Below are 18,035 nucleotides of genomic sequence, written 5' to 3' on the forward strand. Positions count from 1 at the left end.
AAAAAAAGATACCACAGACCCCGCCCACGGCAGGAGACCAGGTAGAGGAACAGTGAGACCTGGAGACAGTCAGATACACACATAGGATCAGTGGTATCCTCACAGTAACAGAAACGGTCACCCCCCAATGTCACCCACAGTATCACCCACAATCACGAGACGTGATGTAAAATACAGAAGCACCCTGCACTGACAGAATCCGTCGCTCCTTTCGTGTGCAAGCACAAAGGTGTGCAGCAACAGTCACACGAAAGGCCACACCCGAGCATTCTGTTGCGCGCAGCCTGGCCACTTTGCTCCACACAGCAGCTCACCGTCCCTCGAGCGCCCAGGAGCGCTCACAGCCCTCTCCGGTAACTGCGCTGCTGGCGCAGGCGCGCAGTGGAGGGGGCCGCGGGGTCCTCTGGGAGATGTAGTTCAGCGATGACGGCCGTGGCGCAAAGCGTTCTGGGGCTCGTGGTTCGCGGGGTCCATAGGGAACTTGGTGTCGCTGGTTCAGATCTCGCAGAGCTCAGAGTCCTGCACGCATGTCCTCGTCTCGCTCCTCCTCGCGGAGAATTCTGGGAGGTGACGTCGCGGGTCTTGGTCGCGGGGCCCGTTTGCAGAGCCCGCGGCGCCCGGAGGTGAGTGTGGCCGGGCCCCGGGCGAGAGCGGGAGGTCAAGGGCGGGCTCCTGGTGGACCGGCAGCGCCAGGGATGGGAACCCGGCAGACGCCGCTGGGGAGGCCGTGTGTATTTCACTGTGTTACCGTGTATAACTATGTGACACCGACAGAATGTGATCTTGTGTCACTGTGTGTGCGCGTGTGTGTGTGTGTGTGTGTGTGAGCGCGCGCGCGCCCGCTAGTGTGTGACTATAAGCATCTGTGTCTGGGGGTGAAACTGTGAATATGTTTGTGGGTGACTGCCTCTGCAGGTGTAGCTGTGTATGAGTTTGTGAGAGACTGGGGTGTGACATTATGTGTTTGTGTGAATGCATGTGTGTGGTTATGTGACCACCTGTTTCTGCAGATACAACTGCGTTTGAATGTGTGTGACAGCAAGTGTGATTGTGCAACTATGACCATCTGTCCCTGCAGGTATAGTTTTGTATGGGTAATTGTGACAAGATGTGTGGCTTGTGTGATATGCTACTGTGTGTGTGATTGTTTATCTCTGTTGGTGGAATTGTGTGTGACCATCTATCTTCGTGCTTATGTGGCTGGCTGTGTATTGTGTGAGATTATGGGTGTGTTTGTGCAACTGTGTATCTGTTTGAGATTGGGTGAGAATTTGTGTGTGTATATGAGATTGTGGGATTGATGTATGAAACACAGAAATATTAAAATTGCCCAAGTTCACATAGTTAACGAGTGACAGCGCCAGAACTCAAACCCAAGCAGTTCAGTTCTACAGGTCTCACTTCCCCCCACCCCCGAGATAGGGTCTCACTGTGTCAAACAGGCTGGAATGCAGTGGTGTGATTGCAGCTCACTGCAGCCTTGACCTCTTGGGCTCAAGCAGCCACCTGCCTCAACCTCCCAAGTAACTGGGACCATAGGCATGTGCCACCGTGCCTGCCTAATTGTTTTTATTTTTATTTTTTGTAGAGACTTTGTGCCATATTGCCCAGGCTGGTCTGAAACTTGGGCTCAAGCAGTCCTCCCACTTTGGCCTCCCAAAGTGTTGGGGTTATAGGCCTGAGCCACTGTGTCCAGCTGTGTCCGGTCAAGTTCTTGCTTTTAATTACTAAACTCACTTGTTCTTTCCCACGTTGAGAGGGTGAAAAGTGGTTGCCCTGGGTTTTGAGGGGTTTGGAAAAGATGTTCTGGTATTGGAGTAGGAACCTACAGAACATGGGAACTTAAAATGATTTCTTCCTTCTGTTCCCTTGTGAGTGACAGGCCTCAGTCTAAAAACATTGTAGTGAGGCCATCCTCAAATTAGCTGCTTCTGGGGGAGAGAAGCCCAACCTGAAAGCCCAGTCTTCCTCTTCTTAGTTTATTGAGTTTGAGATTTTAGCTTTGTCCTTGTCAAAACTCTTCCATGTTTGGTGCTGAGAGTCTGGACCCACGGCTGTTTTTCTGATGTGCCAGGTGTGCTGAGTGTTTTATTTTGACCTTCTCAGTTGATAAAGAAAAATATTCTCAGCCGGGCACAGTGGCTCACGCCTGTAATCCCAGCACTTTGGGAGGCCAAGGCGGGTGGATCACCTGAGGTCAGAAGTTCGAGACCAGCCTGGCCAACATGGTGAAACCCCATCTCTACTAAAAATACAAAAATTAGCTGGATGTGGTGGCACATGCCTGTAATCCTAGCTATGTGGGAGGCTGAGGCAAGAGAATCGCATGAACCTGGGAGGCAGAGGTTGCAGCGAGCTGAGATCGCGCCACTGCACTCCAGCCTGGGGACAAGAGTGAGACTTCGTCTCAAAAAAAAAAAAAAAGAGAAATATTTCATTTCCAAATGTGTGTAGAATCCAAGCAGGAAAAAGGTTGGCACTTTTCTGCCCCAGGTGTTGGCTCATACAATCTTGACAGTAGAAAAGAATGTTTCTGAGAGATGGATTAACTTGGCCGAGGTCATGTAGCCATTGAGGGAAAGAGTGGATCAACCTGGGTCTGGGTGCTGCATAAAAACAAAGTTTTTTTTCATCATACCTTCTTTTAGTGACAAATGGCTCATTTCAAACTTAGAAATATATTGGCCAAGAGATACACAGCTATCAGAACAAAACAAACTGAAGTTTCTTTTACAGGCCTGACTTAAGGCTTTTGCTCCAAGATGCTAAGAAGACTGCATTGATTCTCTTCTTAGGTTGCAGAAGCTTTTTGTTGTTGTTGAGACGGAGTCTTGATCTGTTGCCCAGGCTGGAGTACAGTGGCGTGATCTCGGCTCATTGCAACCTCCACCTTCCAGGTTCAAGTGATTCTCCTGCCTCAGCCTCCCAAGTAGCTGGGACTACAGGCACGTGTCACCATGCCCAGCTAATTTTTTGTATTTTTATAGAGATGGGTTTCACCATGTTGGCCAGGATGGTCTTGATCTCTTAACCTTGTGATCCACCCTCCTCAGCCTCCCAGAGTGCTGGGATTACAGGCATGACCCACTGCACCCAGCCCAATTTATTTATTCATTTATCTAATATTTTTGAACACCTACAACGATTTGGTGTTGTTTTGTCATTAGAATACACCAGTGAACCAAATAAAAACCTAGTTCTCTTGGATTTTACAATCTTGTATGGGAAGAGAAACAATAAAGAAACAAAACAGTATGTAACATGTCCAATGGCTAAGAAGAAAAATAATTCGGCTGGGCATGGTGGCTCACACCTGTAATCCTAGCACTTTGGGAGACCGAGGTGGGTGGATCACCTGAGGTCAGGAGTTCAAGACCAGCCTGGCCATCATGGTGAAACCTCATCTTAAAAAATAATAATAATAATAATTCAGGGTAAAGAAAAAGGGAGTACCTGGAACAGGGGTTCTCTTTAGGTTAGAATTTTCAGGGAAGTCCCTCTGATGAAGTGACATTTGAAGGAAGATAGGAGTAAAGAGAGGTGGGCCATGCTGATGTCTGGGAGAAGGTTCCAGGCAGAAGGAGAAGGCCACAACCTTGAAGGAGGGGTGTACACGGTGTTTGAGAAACAGTAGGGAGACCTGTGTGCTGGAGTGTGGCGAGCAAGGGGGAGAAGGGTAGGAAATTAGGTCACAGGCGCAGCCAGGGACCAGATCATTAAGCACCTTATTGGCCGCAGGACAGATTTTGGATTTTGTTGAGTTCAGGGTATGTGTCCTTAATATAAGTCAAGACTTATATTGTCAAGTTCAGCATTATAACTTGACTTATAAGTCAAGTTCAGCGTTGACTCCCTCACTCCTCCCCAGATCTTGGAAAAGGTGAGGCTGGCCCATGTAGGGAGGAGAAAGGGGCAGTAGTTCTATTTTTGTGAGTCTTGGGCCAACAATACAGGGCTGGCACATCACTGTTTCTTCCTTAACTCTCCCTTCTCAGGACTTTGTTCTTCTTCAGACGAGAAAACTGAAGAAGGAGGAATGGCTGTGGGACTTTGTAAAGCCATGTCCCAGGTAAGCTGATCTTTCACTTTGTTTTTAGCCATTTGACCTCATCTTTCAGGACTTTGAGACCACAAGGAAAGTCATGAATAGGCCAACGAACACCTGCTCCACTTTTCCCTGTCCACCTTTTCTTCATATAATCCTTCTACAAGACATTTATTTTCTTTTTTTCTCAGCGTTATGCTCAAATGTGTGATGGAGCAGAGCTATCCTATTTAGATGAATGATGATTTGTTGAGTTGGCGGTGAGTGCAAGTGAAATAAGGGATAGAGTTTGATTACCGAGTGACCTATTAAATAGGGAGGTCGAGGATGACCTCTCTGAGGACGTGATATTTAGCAAAGTAAAACTTCAATGAAAGTAGCAAGTAAGTTTTATGGAGATGTGGGGAAGAGCTTTAAAAGAAGGAGCACAAACTTATTACGGTGGGAGCATGTTTGGTGTGTTCCAGGAATAGCAGTGAGTATGTCCTGGGAGGGAAATGAGCACTGTGAAATCAGAGGTATAGCTGGGGACCAAATTACATAGGTCCTTACAAGTCAGCTTAGAGCTGTAAATTATCTGCACTTTGAATTTTATTCTAAGTGTGAAGGAGAGCCATTGGAAAGTTTGTGATCTGATTTGATTTATGCCTTAAAATGAAAATAGAGGCCGGGCGCGGTGGCTCACACCTGTAATCCCAGGACTTTGGGAGGCCAAGGCGGGTGGTTTGCAAGGTCAAGAGATCGAGACCATCCTGGTCAACATGGTGAAACCCCATCTCTACTAAAAATACAAAACATTAGCTGTGCATGGTGGCGCGTGCCTGTAATCCCAGCTACTCAGGAGGCTGAGGCAGGAGAATTGCCTGAACCCAGGAGGTGGAGGTTACGGTAAGCTAAGATCGCACCATTGCACTCCAGCCTGGGTAACAACAGCGAAACTCCATCTCAAAGTAAATAAATAAATAAAAATTTTAAAATGAAAATAGATAGAGGGAAGTAAAGGTGGAAGGAAGCCAATCAGGAGACTCTTAAATAATCCAGATGGGAGTTGATAGTAGCCTGAACCATGGTGGTGGCATTGGAGCTAGGGATATTCTGGGTATACAATGGAGATAGAAAATGCGGGTTGATCAAGGATTAGTTGTGGTGTGTGAGAGGAGGAAAGAAGTCAGCATGACTACAGAGGTTTTTGGCTAGGCAGCTGCATGAATGGGCATGCCATTTGCTGAGATGGAAAGACAGTGTGAAGTGAGATGGACATCAGTAATTGAGTTCTAGATATATTTAGAGACCTTTCGGATATCCAAATGGAATGCTGATCATACATTTGGAGTCAGGACTAGAGATGTGAATTTGAGAGTCTTTAGTGTTTTTTTGTTTTGTTTTGTTTTTTGAGATGGCATCTCAGTCTGTCACCAGGCTGGAGTGCAGTGGCCCAATCTCGGCTCACTGCAACCTCCGCCTCCTGGGTTCAAGTGATTCTGCTGCCTCAGCTCCCTGAATAGCTGGGACTACAGGCACGCACCACTACACCAACTAATTTTTGTATTTTTAGTAGAGACGGGTGTCACTATATTGGCCAGGATGGTCTCAATCTCCTGACCCTGTGATGCGCCCACCTCGGCTTCCCCAAGTGATGGGATTACAGGGGTGAGCCACTGAACCCAGCTGTCTGCACCCAGCTGTCATTAGTGTATTTAAAGCATAAGACAGAATGAGATTATCTTCAGGGCAAGGCTGTGGTGAATGTAGATAGGAAAGAGGTGGAAGGACTGAGTTTAGGATGTTCAATATTTAGAGGCACACAAGAGGAGGAACCAGCGAAAGAGATTGAGAAGAGCTGATGTAAAAGGAAAACCAGAAGAGTGTGGGTTCTGGAAGTGAAGAGTAGAAAGTATTTCAAGGATGGATGATGAACTGAGTTAAGTTCTTCTGAGAGAGACTGAAGAAGATGAAGACTGAGAATTTGTTAACATAATATGCTCTTGACAAGAACTACTTCATGGAGTTACTAGGATGAAGACATCATCGTGGTGGGTTTAAGAGAGAATGCAGGCTGGCTGTGGTGGCTTAGGGCTGTAATCCCAGTACTTTAGGGGGTCAAGATGGTGGGACCATTGCCTGAGCCCAGGAATTCAAGAGCAGCTATGTATGTAGGGCAACACAGGGAGACTCCATTTCTAAAAAAGTCTTTAAAAACGAAGATCCAAAAACAGCCCGGTATGGTGGCAGATGCCTATGGTCCCAGCTGCTTGGGAGACTGAGGTGGGAGGATCACTTGAGCCCAGGAGTTGGAGACAGCAGGGAGTTATGATTATGATGCCATATTCCAGCCTGTGCAACAGAAACAGAGTGAGACCCTGTTTCTAAAAAAAAAAAATAAATAAATAAATAAAAATCCAGGTGTGCTGGCTCACGCCTGTAATCCCAACATTTTTGGGAAGTCAAGGCAGGTGGATCACCTGAGGTCAGGAGTTCAAGACCAGCCTGGCCAACAAGGCGAAACCTCATCTCTATTAATAATACCAAAATAGCCAGGCATGGTAGCGCATGCCTATAATCCCAGCTACTCAGGAGACTGAGACAGGAGAATTGCTTGAACCCAGGAGACAGAGGTTGCAGTGAGCAGAGATCGCGCCATTGCACATGCCAGCCTGGGCGACAAGAGCGAAACTCCATCTCCAAAAAAAAAAAAAAAGGCAGAAAAAAGAGAATGGAAAATGAGGAAGGTGAGAACAAAGACAGTTAATTTAGACTTACAATAGTGTAGCCAGTAGGTACATAAGACTACTCCAAATTGTGATATGCTGTAAGTACAAAGTATATACCAGATTTGGAAGATTCAGTACAAAAGAGAGTGTAAGCTATCTGATTAATTTTTTTATATTGATTACATGTTGAAATGATAATGTTGTGGATATCTTGGGTTAAATAAAAATGATATTTTTAAATATATTTTTTTCTTGTGTCTACTGGAAAATTTCAAATGACATATGTGGCTCAAATATTTCTGGTGGATCACACTGGTTTAGACAACTCATCAGAAGAGTTTTGTTATTAAGAGGAGAGAGAAATAGGATAATCCCTAGAGTGAGATCATGGAAGGGAATTTATTTATTTATTTTTCTATGCATTTATTTATAAGATGGGAGATATTGCATCAGCTTTTTTTTTTTTTTTTTTTTTTGAGACGGAGTTTCGCTCTTGTTACCCAGGCTGGAGTGCAATGGCGCGATCTCGGCTCACCGCAACCTCCGCCTCCTGGGTTCAGGCAATTCTCCTGCCTCAGCCTCCTGAGTAGCTGGGATTACAGGCACGCGCCACCATGCCCAGCTAATTTTTTGTATTTTTAGTAGAGACGGGGTTTCACCATGTTGACCAGGTTGGTCTCGATCTCTCGACCTTGTGATCCACCCGCCTCGGCCTCCCAAAGTGCTGGGATTATAGGCTTGAGCCACCACGCCCGGCCTGCATCAGCTTTTTTGCTTATTGGAATGATCCAGTAAAGTGAAAATAGTTGGGAGTACAAGGGAGAGAGGCGAAAATGTCTTTGTGTGGGCAAGTGGAGGGACTGGTCTTCGAAGCCTAGAGTTTTGTCCATAGTCACAGAGGGAAGACAAACTATACAGGTAACAGTACAGATACAGAAGGGTAAGTACATATGGTGGCCGGAGGGTGAGAATGTTCAAAGTGAGAACGGGATGCGTTGATGGTGGTTCGAGAGAAAGTTATGTAATAGTTACCAGGAGAGGGGGAGAGTGAATTTATTAGAGAGGCGTAGTAGAGTGGTTTTGCAGTGCTTTTGAGGACTCTCTGGCCATCTTTGAGAAGTACTTCATGTCAACGTGTTTTATCAATCAGGGTTCTAGCAAGGCAATCAAAAGGCGACTATTTACAAGATATTAACAGGATATAGAGAAACTATGAAAGATCATGCTGTACTCTGGAGCTTATAACAGCATAACCTCTTACTAACCCTAGACCTGAATCCAGAGGCAGAGAGCTAGGTTGTGGTGGATGGCGGGGCCCTAACAAGTGCTCTGAGCTTTGATTGAAAGACAGCACCCAGGGCGATGCTCCCACCCAGGGAAGGAGCCAGGGGAATAAGTATTTTGCCTGACTTACCTTCCTTTCATCTCTTGCTTGTGGCTGAACCCAACAGAATATGGGATGGGACGGGGGAGTTGATTGATGTAGTCAGCCTCCTAGGACTCAGAGAAGAGTAGAGGAGCACGTGGAAGTTATATGACGCTATGTAGTTATGTAATTTTTTTCCCTAGACACATTCAGCTGTATTTTCACTATGTAGAATAACCATGTTTTGTATTTCTTTTTTTTATTTGAGATGGAGTCTCACTCTGTCACCCAGGCTGGAGTGCAGTGGCACAATCTCTACTAACTGCAGCCTCCTCCTCCCAAGTTCAAGCAATTCTTGTGCCTCAGCCTCCTGATTAGTTGGGACTACAGGTGCAAACCATCATGCCCGGCTAATTTTTGTATTTTTAGTAGAGACAGGGTTTCACCATTTTGGCCAGGCTGATCTCTAACTCCTGACCTCAGGTAACCCACCTGCCTTGGCCTCCCAAAGTGCTGGGATTACAGGTGTGACCTACTGTGCCCAGCCTGATATTTAAGAGAACATACTGTACAGACTGGAACCCTATCATTTTTAAGCACTGAATATTCTTTCTTCATATGGGTGTTTTATAGGAAACATCACCATTTATTCCCTGAGTAGCAAATATGTTGGGGAAAGCAGCAATGGAGGAAGGGTTTACAGTGGGCCTACATCAACTGCTTATAATAATGTATAAAAGAAATCAGGAACACTAAACTTCGGAAGGCCCTGGAGGCCTCTGGGGAGGAAGGCCTCTCTATGCCAGCATGTTCCCAGGAACAGAGTGACCTAAGTTCTGATATTCTAAACATAGTGCCCATGGACAAACACTCCCTTGAAGCACTGGAATGTAACCAGACATCTAGGCTCCTTGCTAAGCCTGCTCCCACCAGCTGCACTGTCTGTTGATAAGCATATGCTTTTAGTTCTACAGAAACTCACATAAACCGCCACCACTGTGAATTTTATGTTTGATGCACAGCCTCCCTTCACCGATTCACCCTGCCACCTGCAGTATGGATAAAAGTGACCGTGTTCAATTAATATTGTGGAAACCAGAGTTCGGGCCTTCAGTGCCTTCAGTAAAAAGTGAGGGCCCTGGTGAAACCCTGTCCCTACTAAAAATGCAAAAAATTAGCTGGGCATGGTGGCGCGCGCCTGTAATCCCAGCTACTCAGGAGGCTGAGGCAGGAGAATCGCGTGAACCCAGGAGGCGGAGGTTGCGGTGAGCCGAGATCGCGCCATTGCACTCCAGCCTGGGTAACAAGAGCGAAACCCCGTCTCAAAAAAAAAAAAAAAAAAAAAAAAAAGTGATGGCCCTCTAGTCCCACTTTCATTCTTAATCTTTTCCTCATTCCTTTGTCACCACTGAACTTGGGGTACCCATGGGTGGGGTGTGGGGCTGGTTCCCTACACAAATATTTACTGCGAGTTTACAATGTGATCAGGTTTATAATAGACACTGGATATATATCCGCTTATAAAGCAAATACCCTTCATGCAGCCTACAGTTCAGTGCTGTAGCCTAAACTGTATTTTTGAACGTGTAAGTTTTTTCCAGATTTTTTGCATAACCTTCCAATGAAAACTCTGTCTAAGACGCTTCACATATACCTCATTATTTCTTCAGGATATGTTCCTGGACATTTCTCCTTACATATAAAGTGTAAATTTCAGGCCACACCCTTTTGTTAAAGCCCAATTCAAGGCCTTTCTCCTATTCTGCTCCATCTAATGTCTCAATTTGGGTAATATAAAGGAATCCCCCATGTAAGATTTTCCTTATACTCAGTATATGTAACATACAGCTCGGTCTTTCCTGTTTCTTGTTATAAGCTATTTTTGTGTATATATGTCTTTTTTTTACAAAAATGTAAAGTTTTCTTTCTTTCTTTTTTTTTTTTTTTGAGTCGGAGTCTCACTCTGTCACTTAGGCTGGAGTGCAGTGGTGAGATCTCAACTCTCTGCAACCTCCGCCTCCCTGGTTCAAAGGATTCTTCTGCCTCTGCCTCTTCAGCAGCTGGGATTACAGGCATGCGTCACTATGCCTGGCTAATTTTTGTATTTTTAATAGAGATGGGGTTTCACCATGTTGGTCAGGCTGGTTCTTGAACTCCTGACCTCGTGATCGGTCCACCTTGGCCTCCCAAAGTGCTGGGATTACAGGCGTGAGCTGCCATGCCCTGCCACAAAAATGTAAGATTTTCAGATGGTGAGTCTGTTTCTAATATTTCTCTTCTCTCAAAGTATTTGACAAACCTCATCATGTAATTGTTCTCCAATAATTATTTTCCTTGCATCACTTAGAGATTTGAACTCTGGCAGAATTCATCTTTTTTGCTAGGACCTTATGGGTGTCTGGGCACCTGGTGAACAAGAATTTTTTTATTTCAGGGGCTGGTGACCTTCAGAGATGTGGCACTAGACTTTTCCCAAGAAGAGTGGGAATGGCTGAAGCCATCTCAGAAGGATTTATACAGAGATGTCATGTTGGAGAACTACAGGAACTTGGTATGGCTTGGTAAGGATGTTTCTCCCCCATGATTTAAAAATCTTCCTCTGGGGCATTTTTGCTTTCTCTGTTGAGAATATCTAGGTCACCTTAAAACATCATAAAAGCACTTACTTGCCTTTCTACTTCCCATTCCCAGGAAATGATTTGAAATACATGTATTTTTAACTTTTTAAGTTTCTTAAATTTTAATTAATTCTGACTGCATGAAGTAATTTCAGAGTTAGAAATGAGTAGTTCCCTTTGCTGTAGCGTGGTGGTTTGGAAGAGCAACATCAGCTTGTCCTGGGAATTTGTTAAAATGCAAATTATGAGGCCCCATCCTAGACCTACCAAATCAGAAACTCTGGGAGTAAGCTCAGTAGTCTGGGTTTTAATAAGCTCTTTAAATGATCCTGATGTCTGTTAAAGTTTGAGAGCCATCGTAGTTTCTGACTCAGTAGTTCTGGGTTGAGGCCTGAGAATGTGCATTTGTTTTGTTTTGTTTTGAGATGGAGTCTCGCTCTGTCACCAAGCTGGAGTGCAGTGGCATGATCTTGGCTCACTGCAACCTCTGCTTCCCAGGTTCAAGAGATTCTCCTGCTTCAGCCTCCTGAGTAGCTGGGACTACAGGCGCACGCCACCACACTTAGCTAATTTTTGTATTTTTAGTAGAGATGGGGTTTCACCATGTTGGCCAGTATCTCAATCTCTTGACCTCATGATCTACCTGCCTCAGCCTCCCAAAGTGCTGGGATTACAGGTGTGAACTACCGTGCCCGGCCTGAGAATGTGCATTTCTAGTTAGTTCCTAGGTGATGGCTGCAGCTGCTATAGCACTTTGAGAACCACTGGCATGGCAGAAGCTTCATCCTCATCATCCACACAAGTATCATTCCATTCTCTGGCCCATCCTCTAATGTCCATTCTTGCCTGATGATCAAGAGATTGGGTCTGTGTCCAAAAACAGCTGTAGCATGTTGATTTGTCTGTCTGTATGTCTGTCTCTTTCTCTCATTTTTCTTCCCCTGTGAACAGGACTCTCCATTTCTAAGCCCAACATGATCTCCTTACTGGAGCAAGGGAAGGAACCATGGATGGTGGAGAGAAAGATGTCACAGGGTCACTGTGCAGGTGAGTGACAGATGGCCCGTCAGGGAGGGCTATTGTAAGGTACTCAACCAAGTAGTAAGTCAGAAACTGCTCTGGGCTTCAGGTGGGATGGGAACTGAAATCTTAGTATGTGCTTCCCTAGAAACCTCACCACACCCTGGGTTTTTTTTTTCTTTTTCTTTCAATCAAATTGTACTCTCTAGTCTTCCTATACCCTGAATCTCAGTCCTCAGGTCTTCTTTTCCTTTGATGGTTAGAATTGTATTGCACTTCCAGATTTCTTTTCGGAGTTTAAATTTTTATCAAAATTATTGTCAAAGATATGTATGCATATTATTTTTTCTTTTCTTTTTTCTTTTTATTTTTTGCCTTCTCTGCACTAGCATGTATGCACATTATTTAAAGAGTCTTTGTGATCCACCCGCCTCAGCCTCCCAAAGTGCTGGGATTACAGGCTTGAGCCACTGTGCCTGGCCTGTATACCTTTTTATTTTCCCTGGAGTTAATAATGACTTGAAAATTTGTCTTTTTTTTTTTTTTTTTTTGCTTAATTTATATATACATATCCCTAATCCAATTCCTGACTTACCATCAATTGTCTGAATCTCAAGATACTTGCACATATTAGATGATCCATTGACTTCATCTTCTGGGATAAATCTCTCCTGGAATCCTCAGATATGCTTCTCTGGACAAATGGCTCATTGTATTTGCATGTACTCAGTTTGGGTCTATCTGTTTTGATATTTTCTTGTGATTAGATTGAGGTAATGCATTTTTGCAAAGAATGCCACAGAAATAATGCATCATACCAAAGGATGCATAATGTCAATATGTGTTATTATTGGTGATGTTAACTTTGCAAACTTGATGAGAGTAGTGTCTGCTTTATAAAAGTTCTTATTTTTCTATTTGTAATTAATAAGTATCTGTGGGACATACTTGGAGATTATTCAGTTTCTTCTGTAATTTTTGCCCATTAATTTTAGCATTTATTGCTGGATCTCTTCAACTGTTATTACTGTGGTGTTAACCTAATGTTGATTTTTTCATTTCCCTCTTTTTTTATGTATACTAATTAGGATTATTCCGTATAAAGAGCTGTTCCTTCCCCTCCATTTACTTATATATTCAATCATATGGATTTTTTTTTCTAAGAGGTAAATCTAATTTACCTCATCAAATGTAGTCACTTCATAAAATATAAATGGATTTATTTTTGGATTTATGGATTTTTGTTTCTTTCTGTGACATAAATCCAGTGAATCATTATTTTGTTTCTCAAATTGTTCCAGCTTTGAATGTTGGAATCTCCTTCACCTTGGTTCCTTTGACCTTCTGACACGCCCACACACATTTTTTTGAGCATTCTTCCGTCTTGCACAAGGTATTCTAGGCTCTTTTGTTTTCCTTATCCTAGCCTTGAATTAGCTACTTCTCCAAGGAGCCCTCATTGCTTTTATTGGGAGATGGTGTTTAGAAACAAAGGTCCGGGTGCTAGGTATGCTCTAGGCTACTGGGATGTCACTGCTTCTGGCCCTTATGGCAGCTAAAGCTAGGAAACATATACATAGATAGATTTATACACACATCCCTGTATTTATTTCTGCCTCTTTTTTTCATTTTTTGTTACCTCTATCTTTTTATGTACTAAAACTATCTGTGGCCGGGCGCGGTGGCTCAAGCCTGTAATCCCAGCACTTTGGGAGGCCGAGGCGGGTGGATCACGAGGTCGAGAGATCGAGACCATCCCGGTCAACATAGTGAAACCCCGTCTCTACTAAAAATACAAAAAATTAGCTGGGCATGGTGGCGCGTGCCTGTAATCCCAGCTACTCAGGAGGCTGAGGCGGGAGAATTGCCCGAACCCAGGAGGCGGAGGTTGCAGTGAGCTGAGATCGCGCCATTGCACTCCAGCCTGGGTAACATGAGCGAAACTCCGTCTCAAAAAAAAAAAAAAAAAAAAAAAAAAAACTATCTGTTTTATTAATAACTTGATTTCTAGTCCTGCTTTACAGAGTTTATTGTAGCCTTCCTCCTTTACTTATTTGTAATTTCTTTTTCTTTTACTTTTTTTTTTTTTTTTTTGAGACAGAGTTTTGCTCTTATTACCCAGGCTGGAGTGCAATGGTGCAGTTTCGGCTCACCACAACCTCCGCCTCCTGGGTTCAGGCAATTCTCCTGCCTCAGCCTCCTGAGTAGCTGGGATTACAGGCACGCACCACCATGCCCAGCTAATTTTTTGTATTTTTAGTAGAGACAGAATTTCACCATATTGACTAGGATGGTCTCGATCTCTTGACCTTGTGATCCACCCGCCTCGGCCTCCCAAAGTGCTGGGATTACAGGCTTCAGCCACCGCGCCCGGCCATTTCTTTTTCTGATAATGACAAAAAATGTATTTAGCTATTTGTTCAGTTTTAGTATACACATAAAGTAGTTTCAGAATTTCTAACCTATTTCTCTGTGAGAAACAAATTTACCAACTAGATTTAGGTATTTCCATATAGTATTTTTTTGTTTTAGTCTTACAGTATTCAGTCAAAATACTATTTCCAAAATTACTTAGGTTAGTTATTTTAGGTTCATTTGTTACTGCTTTTTTGTTTGTTTGTTTGTTTTGAGATGGAGTCTCGCTCTCGCTCTCACTCTGTCACCAGGCTGGAGTGCAGTGGCACGATCTCGGCTCACTGCAGCCTCTGCCTCCCGGGTTCAAGCGATTCTCCTGTCTCCGGAGTAGCTGGGACTACAGGCACATGCCACCGTGCCCAGCTAATTTTTGTATTTTGATTAGAGACAGGGTTTCACCATGTTGGCCAGGGTTGTCTTGATCTCTTCACCTCATGATCCGCCCACATCAGCCTCCCAAAGTGCTGGGATTACAAGTGTGAGCCTCTGCTTCTGGCCCATTTATTACTGTTTTGTTCTATTTTGCATTCCTACTACATCCTGGATTTATGTATGTATTTATTTATTTATTGGTATCTAAAACATTACTATGCCTCTAAGAATCAAAGCCATATAAAATAGTATAACGTAGGTCTTTGAAAAGTGTGGTGCCCTCCTTGTTCCTACTACTTTATTCTTTTTCTCTGCTTCTTCCTACTCATTTCCTATTCAACCCTTGTATGTTACCAATTTCTTAGTTTCAAGTTTATCCTTTTTATGTTTCTCTTGCACAAATTAGCAGTTAGATTTGTAGTTTTTTTTATCATCTTTTTTTTTTTTTCAAAACGGAGTTTCGCTCTTGTTACCCAGGCTGGAGTGCAATGGCGCGATCTCGGCTCACTGCAATCTCCGCCTCCTGGGTTCAGGCAATTCTCCTGCCTCAGCCTCCTGAGTAGCTCAGATTACAGGCATGTACCACCATGCCCAGCTACTTTTTTGTATTTTTAGTAGAGACGGGGTTTCACCATATTGACTAGGATGGTCTCGATCCCTTGACCTCGTGATCCACCCGCCTCGGCCTCCCAAAGTGCTGGGATTACAGGCTTGAGCCACCGCGCCCGGCCTGTATCATCTTTATATGACGAGCAGTGTGCTATGATACATTTTGCATTTTGCTTTTATCACTTAACAGGAAGTCACTTCATATATATATATATATATATATATATATATATATATATTTTTTTTTTTTTTTTTTTTGATACAGAGTTTCGCTTGTTACCCAGGCTGGAGTGCAATGGCGCGATCTCGGCTCACCGCAACCTCCGCCTCCTGGGTTCAGGCAATTCTCCTGCCTCAGCCTCCGGGGTAGCTGGGATTACAGGCACGCGCCACCATGCCCAGTTAATTTTTTGTATTTTTTTTAGTAGAGACGGGGTTTCACCATGTTGACCAGGATGGTCTCTATCTCTCGACCTCGTGATCCACCCGCCTCGGCCTCCTAAAGTGCTGGGATTACAGGTGTGAGCCACCGCACCCGGCTGGAAATCACTTTATATTAATTCATGAAGATTTTCCTCTTTTTTTTTTGGTCACCCAGGCTAGAGTGCAGTGGCACATTCGTGGTTCACTGCAACCTCTGCCTCACAGGTTCAAGCGATTCTCCTGCCTTAGCCCTCTGAGTAGCTGGGACTACAGGCACGTGCCACCACACCTGGCTAATTTTTTGTATTTTTAGTAGAGATGGGGTTTCACCATGTTGGCCAGGCTGGTTTCAAACTCCTGACCTCAAGTGATCTGCCCTCTTTGGCCTCCCAAAGTGGCGGGAGCCACTGCACTCATCATTCATACGTAGTTTTACAAGGAATTGCCAGATTCTCCTCCAGAAAGTTGTCTTAGTTTTTTTTCTGCTGTAACAAATTTGCACACTTTTAGTGGCTAATAGAACACAAATTTATTATAGCTCTGGGGATTAGAAGTAAAAAGTAGGTCTTACAAAGCTAAAATCAAGATGTCAAGGCCGGGCGCGGTGGCTCAAGCCTGTAATCCCAGCACTTTGGGAGGCCGAAGCGGGCGGATCACAAGGTCAAGAGATCGAGACCATCCTGGTCAACATGGTGAAACCCCATCTCTACTAAAAATACAAAAAATTAGCCGGGCATGGTGGTGTGTGCCTGTAATCCCAGCTACTCAGGAGGCTGAGGCAGGAGAATTGCCTGAACCCAGGAGGCGGAGGTTGCGGTGAGCCGAGATCGCGCCATTGCACTCCAGCCTGGGTAACAAGAGTGAAACTCCGTCTCAAAAAAAAAAAAAAGAAGCAACAACAGTCTAATTTTTTTTTTAGAGACGGGTTTTCACCATGTTGGCCAGGATGGTCTCGATCTCGATCTCTTGACCTTGTGATCCGGCCGCCTTGGCCTCCCAAAGTGCTGGGATTACAGGCATGAGCCACCATGCCCAGCCTCACAACAGTCTTGAATTCAGTGTATATCCTTCCAGTTAATTTTTAAAATATTTTTGGTAAACATTTATGAAAGAAAATATTTTTTACTTTTTTATAGGTAGCAGTCTTTACATTTTGTTTTGCAACTTGCTTTTATTAACACTGTTTTTGAGATTTATCCATGGTAAAAATCTATATAAAATATAGTTCCCTCCTTATGATCATTGAGTTGTTTCCATTTTTTGTTGTCTTAAATAGTAGCAAGGTATATTTCCATGCACATGTCTCCATGTGTAAGAGTTTCTCAAGAATCTGTATCAGGCCAGGCATGGCTCACACCTGTGATCTCAACATGTTGGGAGGATTGCTTAAGCCCAGGAATTTGAGATCAGCCTGAGCAACATAGCAAGACCCTGTCTCTAAGAAAATAAAAAAACAGGCCTGGTGCAGTGGCTCATGCCTGTAATCTCAGCACTTTGGGAGGCCGAGGTGGATCATGAGGTCAGGAGTTTGAGACCAGCCTAGCCAAAATGGTGAAACCCCGTCTTTACTAGAAATATAAAAATTAGCCAGACATGATGGTGTATGTTTGTAATCCCAGCTACTCGGGAGGCTGAGGCAGGAGAATTGATTGAACCTGGGAGGTGGAGGTTGCAGTGAGCTGAGTTCACACCACGGCACTCCAGCCTGGGCAACAGAGCAAGAATCCGTCTCGGACAAAAAAAAATTTAGCCTTGCATGTTGCTGTGTGCCTATTGTTCGAGCTACTCAGGAGACTGAGGTAGGAGGGTTACTTAATCCTGGGAGGTCAAGGCTGCATTGAGCTGTGATAGTGCCATTGGACTCCATTCTAGGCTGGATTACAGAGCAAGACCCTATCTCAAAAAAAAAAAAAAAAAAAAGAAATTTATACCTCAAAGTCAAATTGCTGGAACATGGAAGTATATGTTTTAATTTACAAGATACCAAACTTGTTCTGTGAAGTGATTGTGTCAGTTTATGCTCGTACTAACAATGATAGCGTCTGAGAATGCCTTTTCCTTCCTCTCTTGATATTCTTCAACTTAGGTTTTTTTTTTTTGTTTGTTTTTATTTCTTTAGAGACTGAGTCTTGCTCTTGTACCCAGATTGGAGTGCAGTGGCGCAATCTTGGCTCACTGCAACCTCTGCCTCCTGGGTTCAAGTGATTCTCCTGCCTCAGCCTCTTGAGTAGCTGGGACTACAGGCACACACTGCCACACCCAGCTAATTTTTTTTTTTTGCATTTTTGTAGCGAGGGGGTTTCACCGTGTTGCCCAGGCTGGTCTCGAACTCCTGAGCCCAGGAAATCTGCCTGCCTCAGCCTCCCAAAGTGCTGGAATTACAGATGTGAGTCACCATGACGTGGCCTTAAGTTTTTGATATTGTCCTTAATATTGTCTAACTGAAATTTCTGCTG

At 44.1% G+C, this 18,035-nt stretch overlaps 1 protein-coding gene across 3 annotated transcripts in view; it reads left to right on the forward strand.

Annotated features, from left to right (window-relative positions):
• Positions 1-467: 467 nt before the first annotated feature.
• ZNF527 (zinc finger protein 527) overlaps positions 468-18,035 on the forward strand; it is a 33,926-nt gene continuing 16,358 nt past the window's right edge. For 2 of the 3 annotated variants that reach the window (XR_012513848.1, XM_010347999.2), the window contains exons 1-4: positions 468-623; positions 3,996-4,069; positions 10,557-10,683; positions 11,692-11,787. Coding sequence is in view for 2 of the 3 variants with exons in the window: in XM_010347999.2 (XP_010346301.2) it covers positions 4,037-4,069; positions 10,557-10,683; positions 11,692-11,787 (256 nt within the window). In the remaining variant the exon portion in view is untranslated. Of the gene's footprint in view, positions 624-3,995; positions 4,070-10,556; positions 10,684-11,691; positions 11,788-18,035 lie in introns of those variants that run through there. The other variant, XM_074386426.1, reaches the window with a different exon arrangement.

The sequence above is a fragment of the Saimiri boliviensis genome, chromosome 14 (assembly GCF_048565385.1).
Source record: "Saimiri boliviensis isolate mSaiBol1 chromosome 14, mSaiBol1.pri, whole genome shotgun sequence".
Lineage (NCBI taxonomy): Eukaryota > Metazoa > Chordata > Mammalia > Primates > Cebidae > Saimiri > Saimiri boliviensis.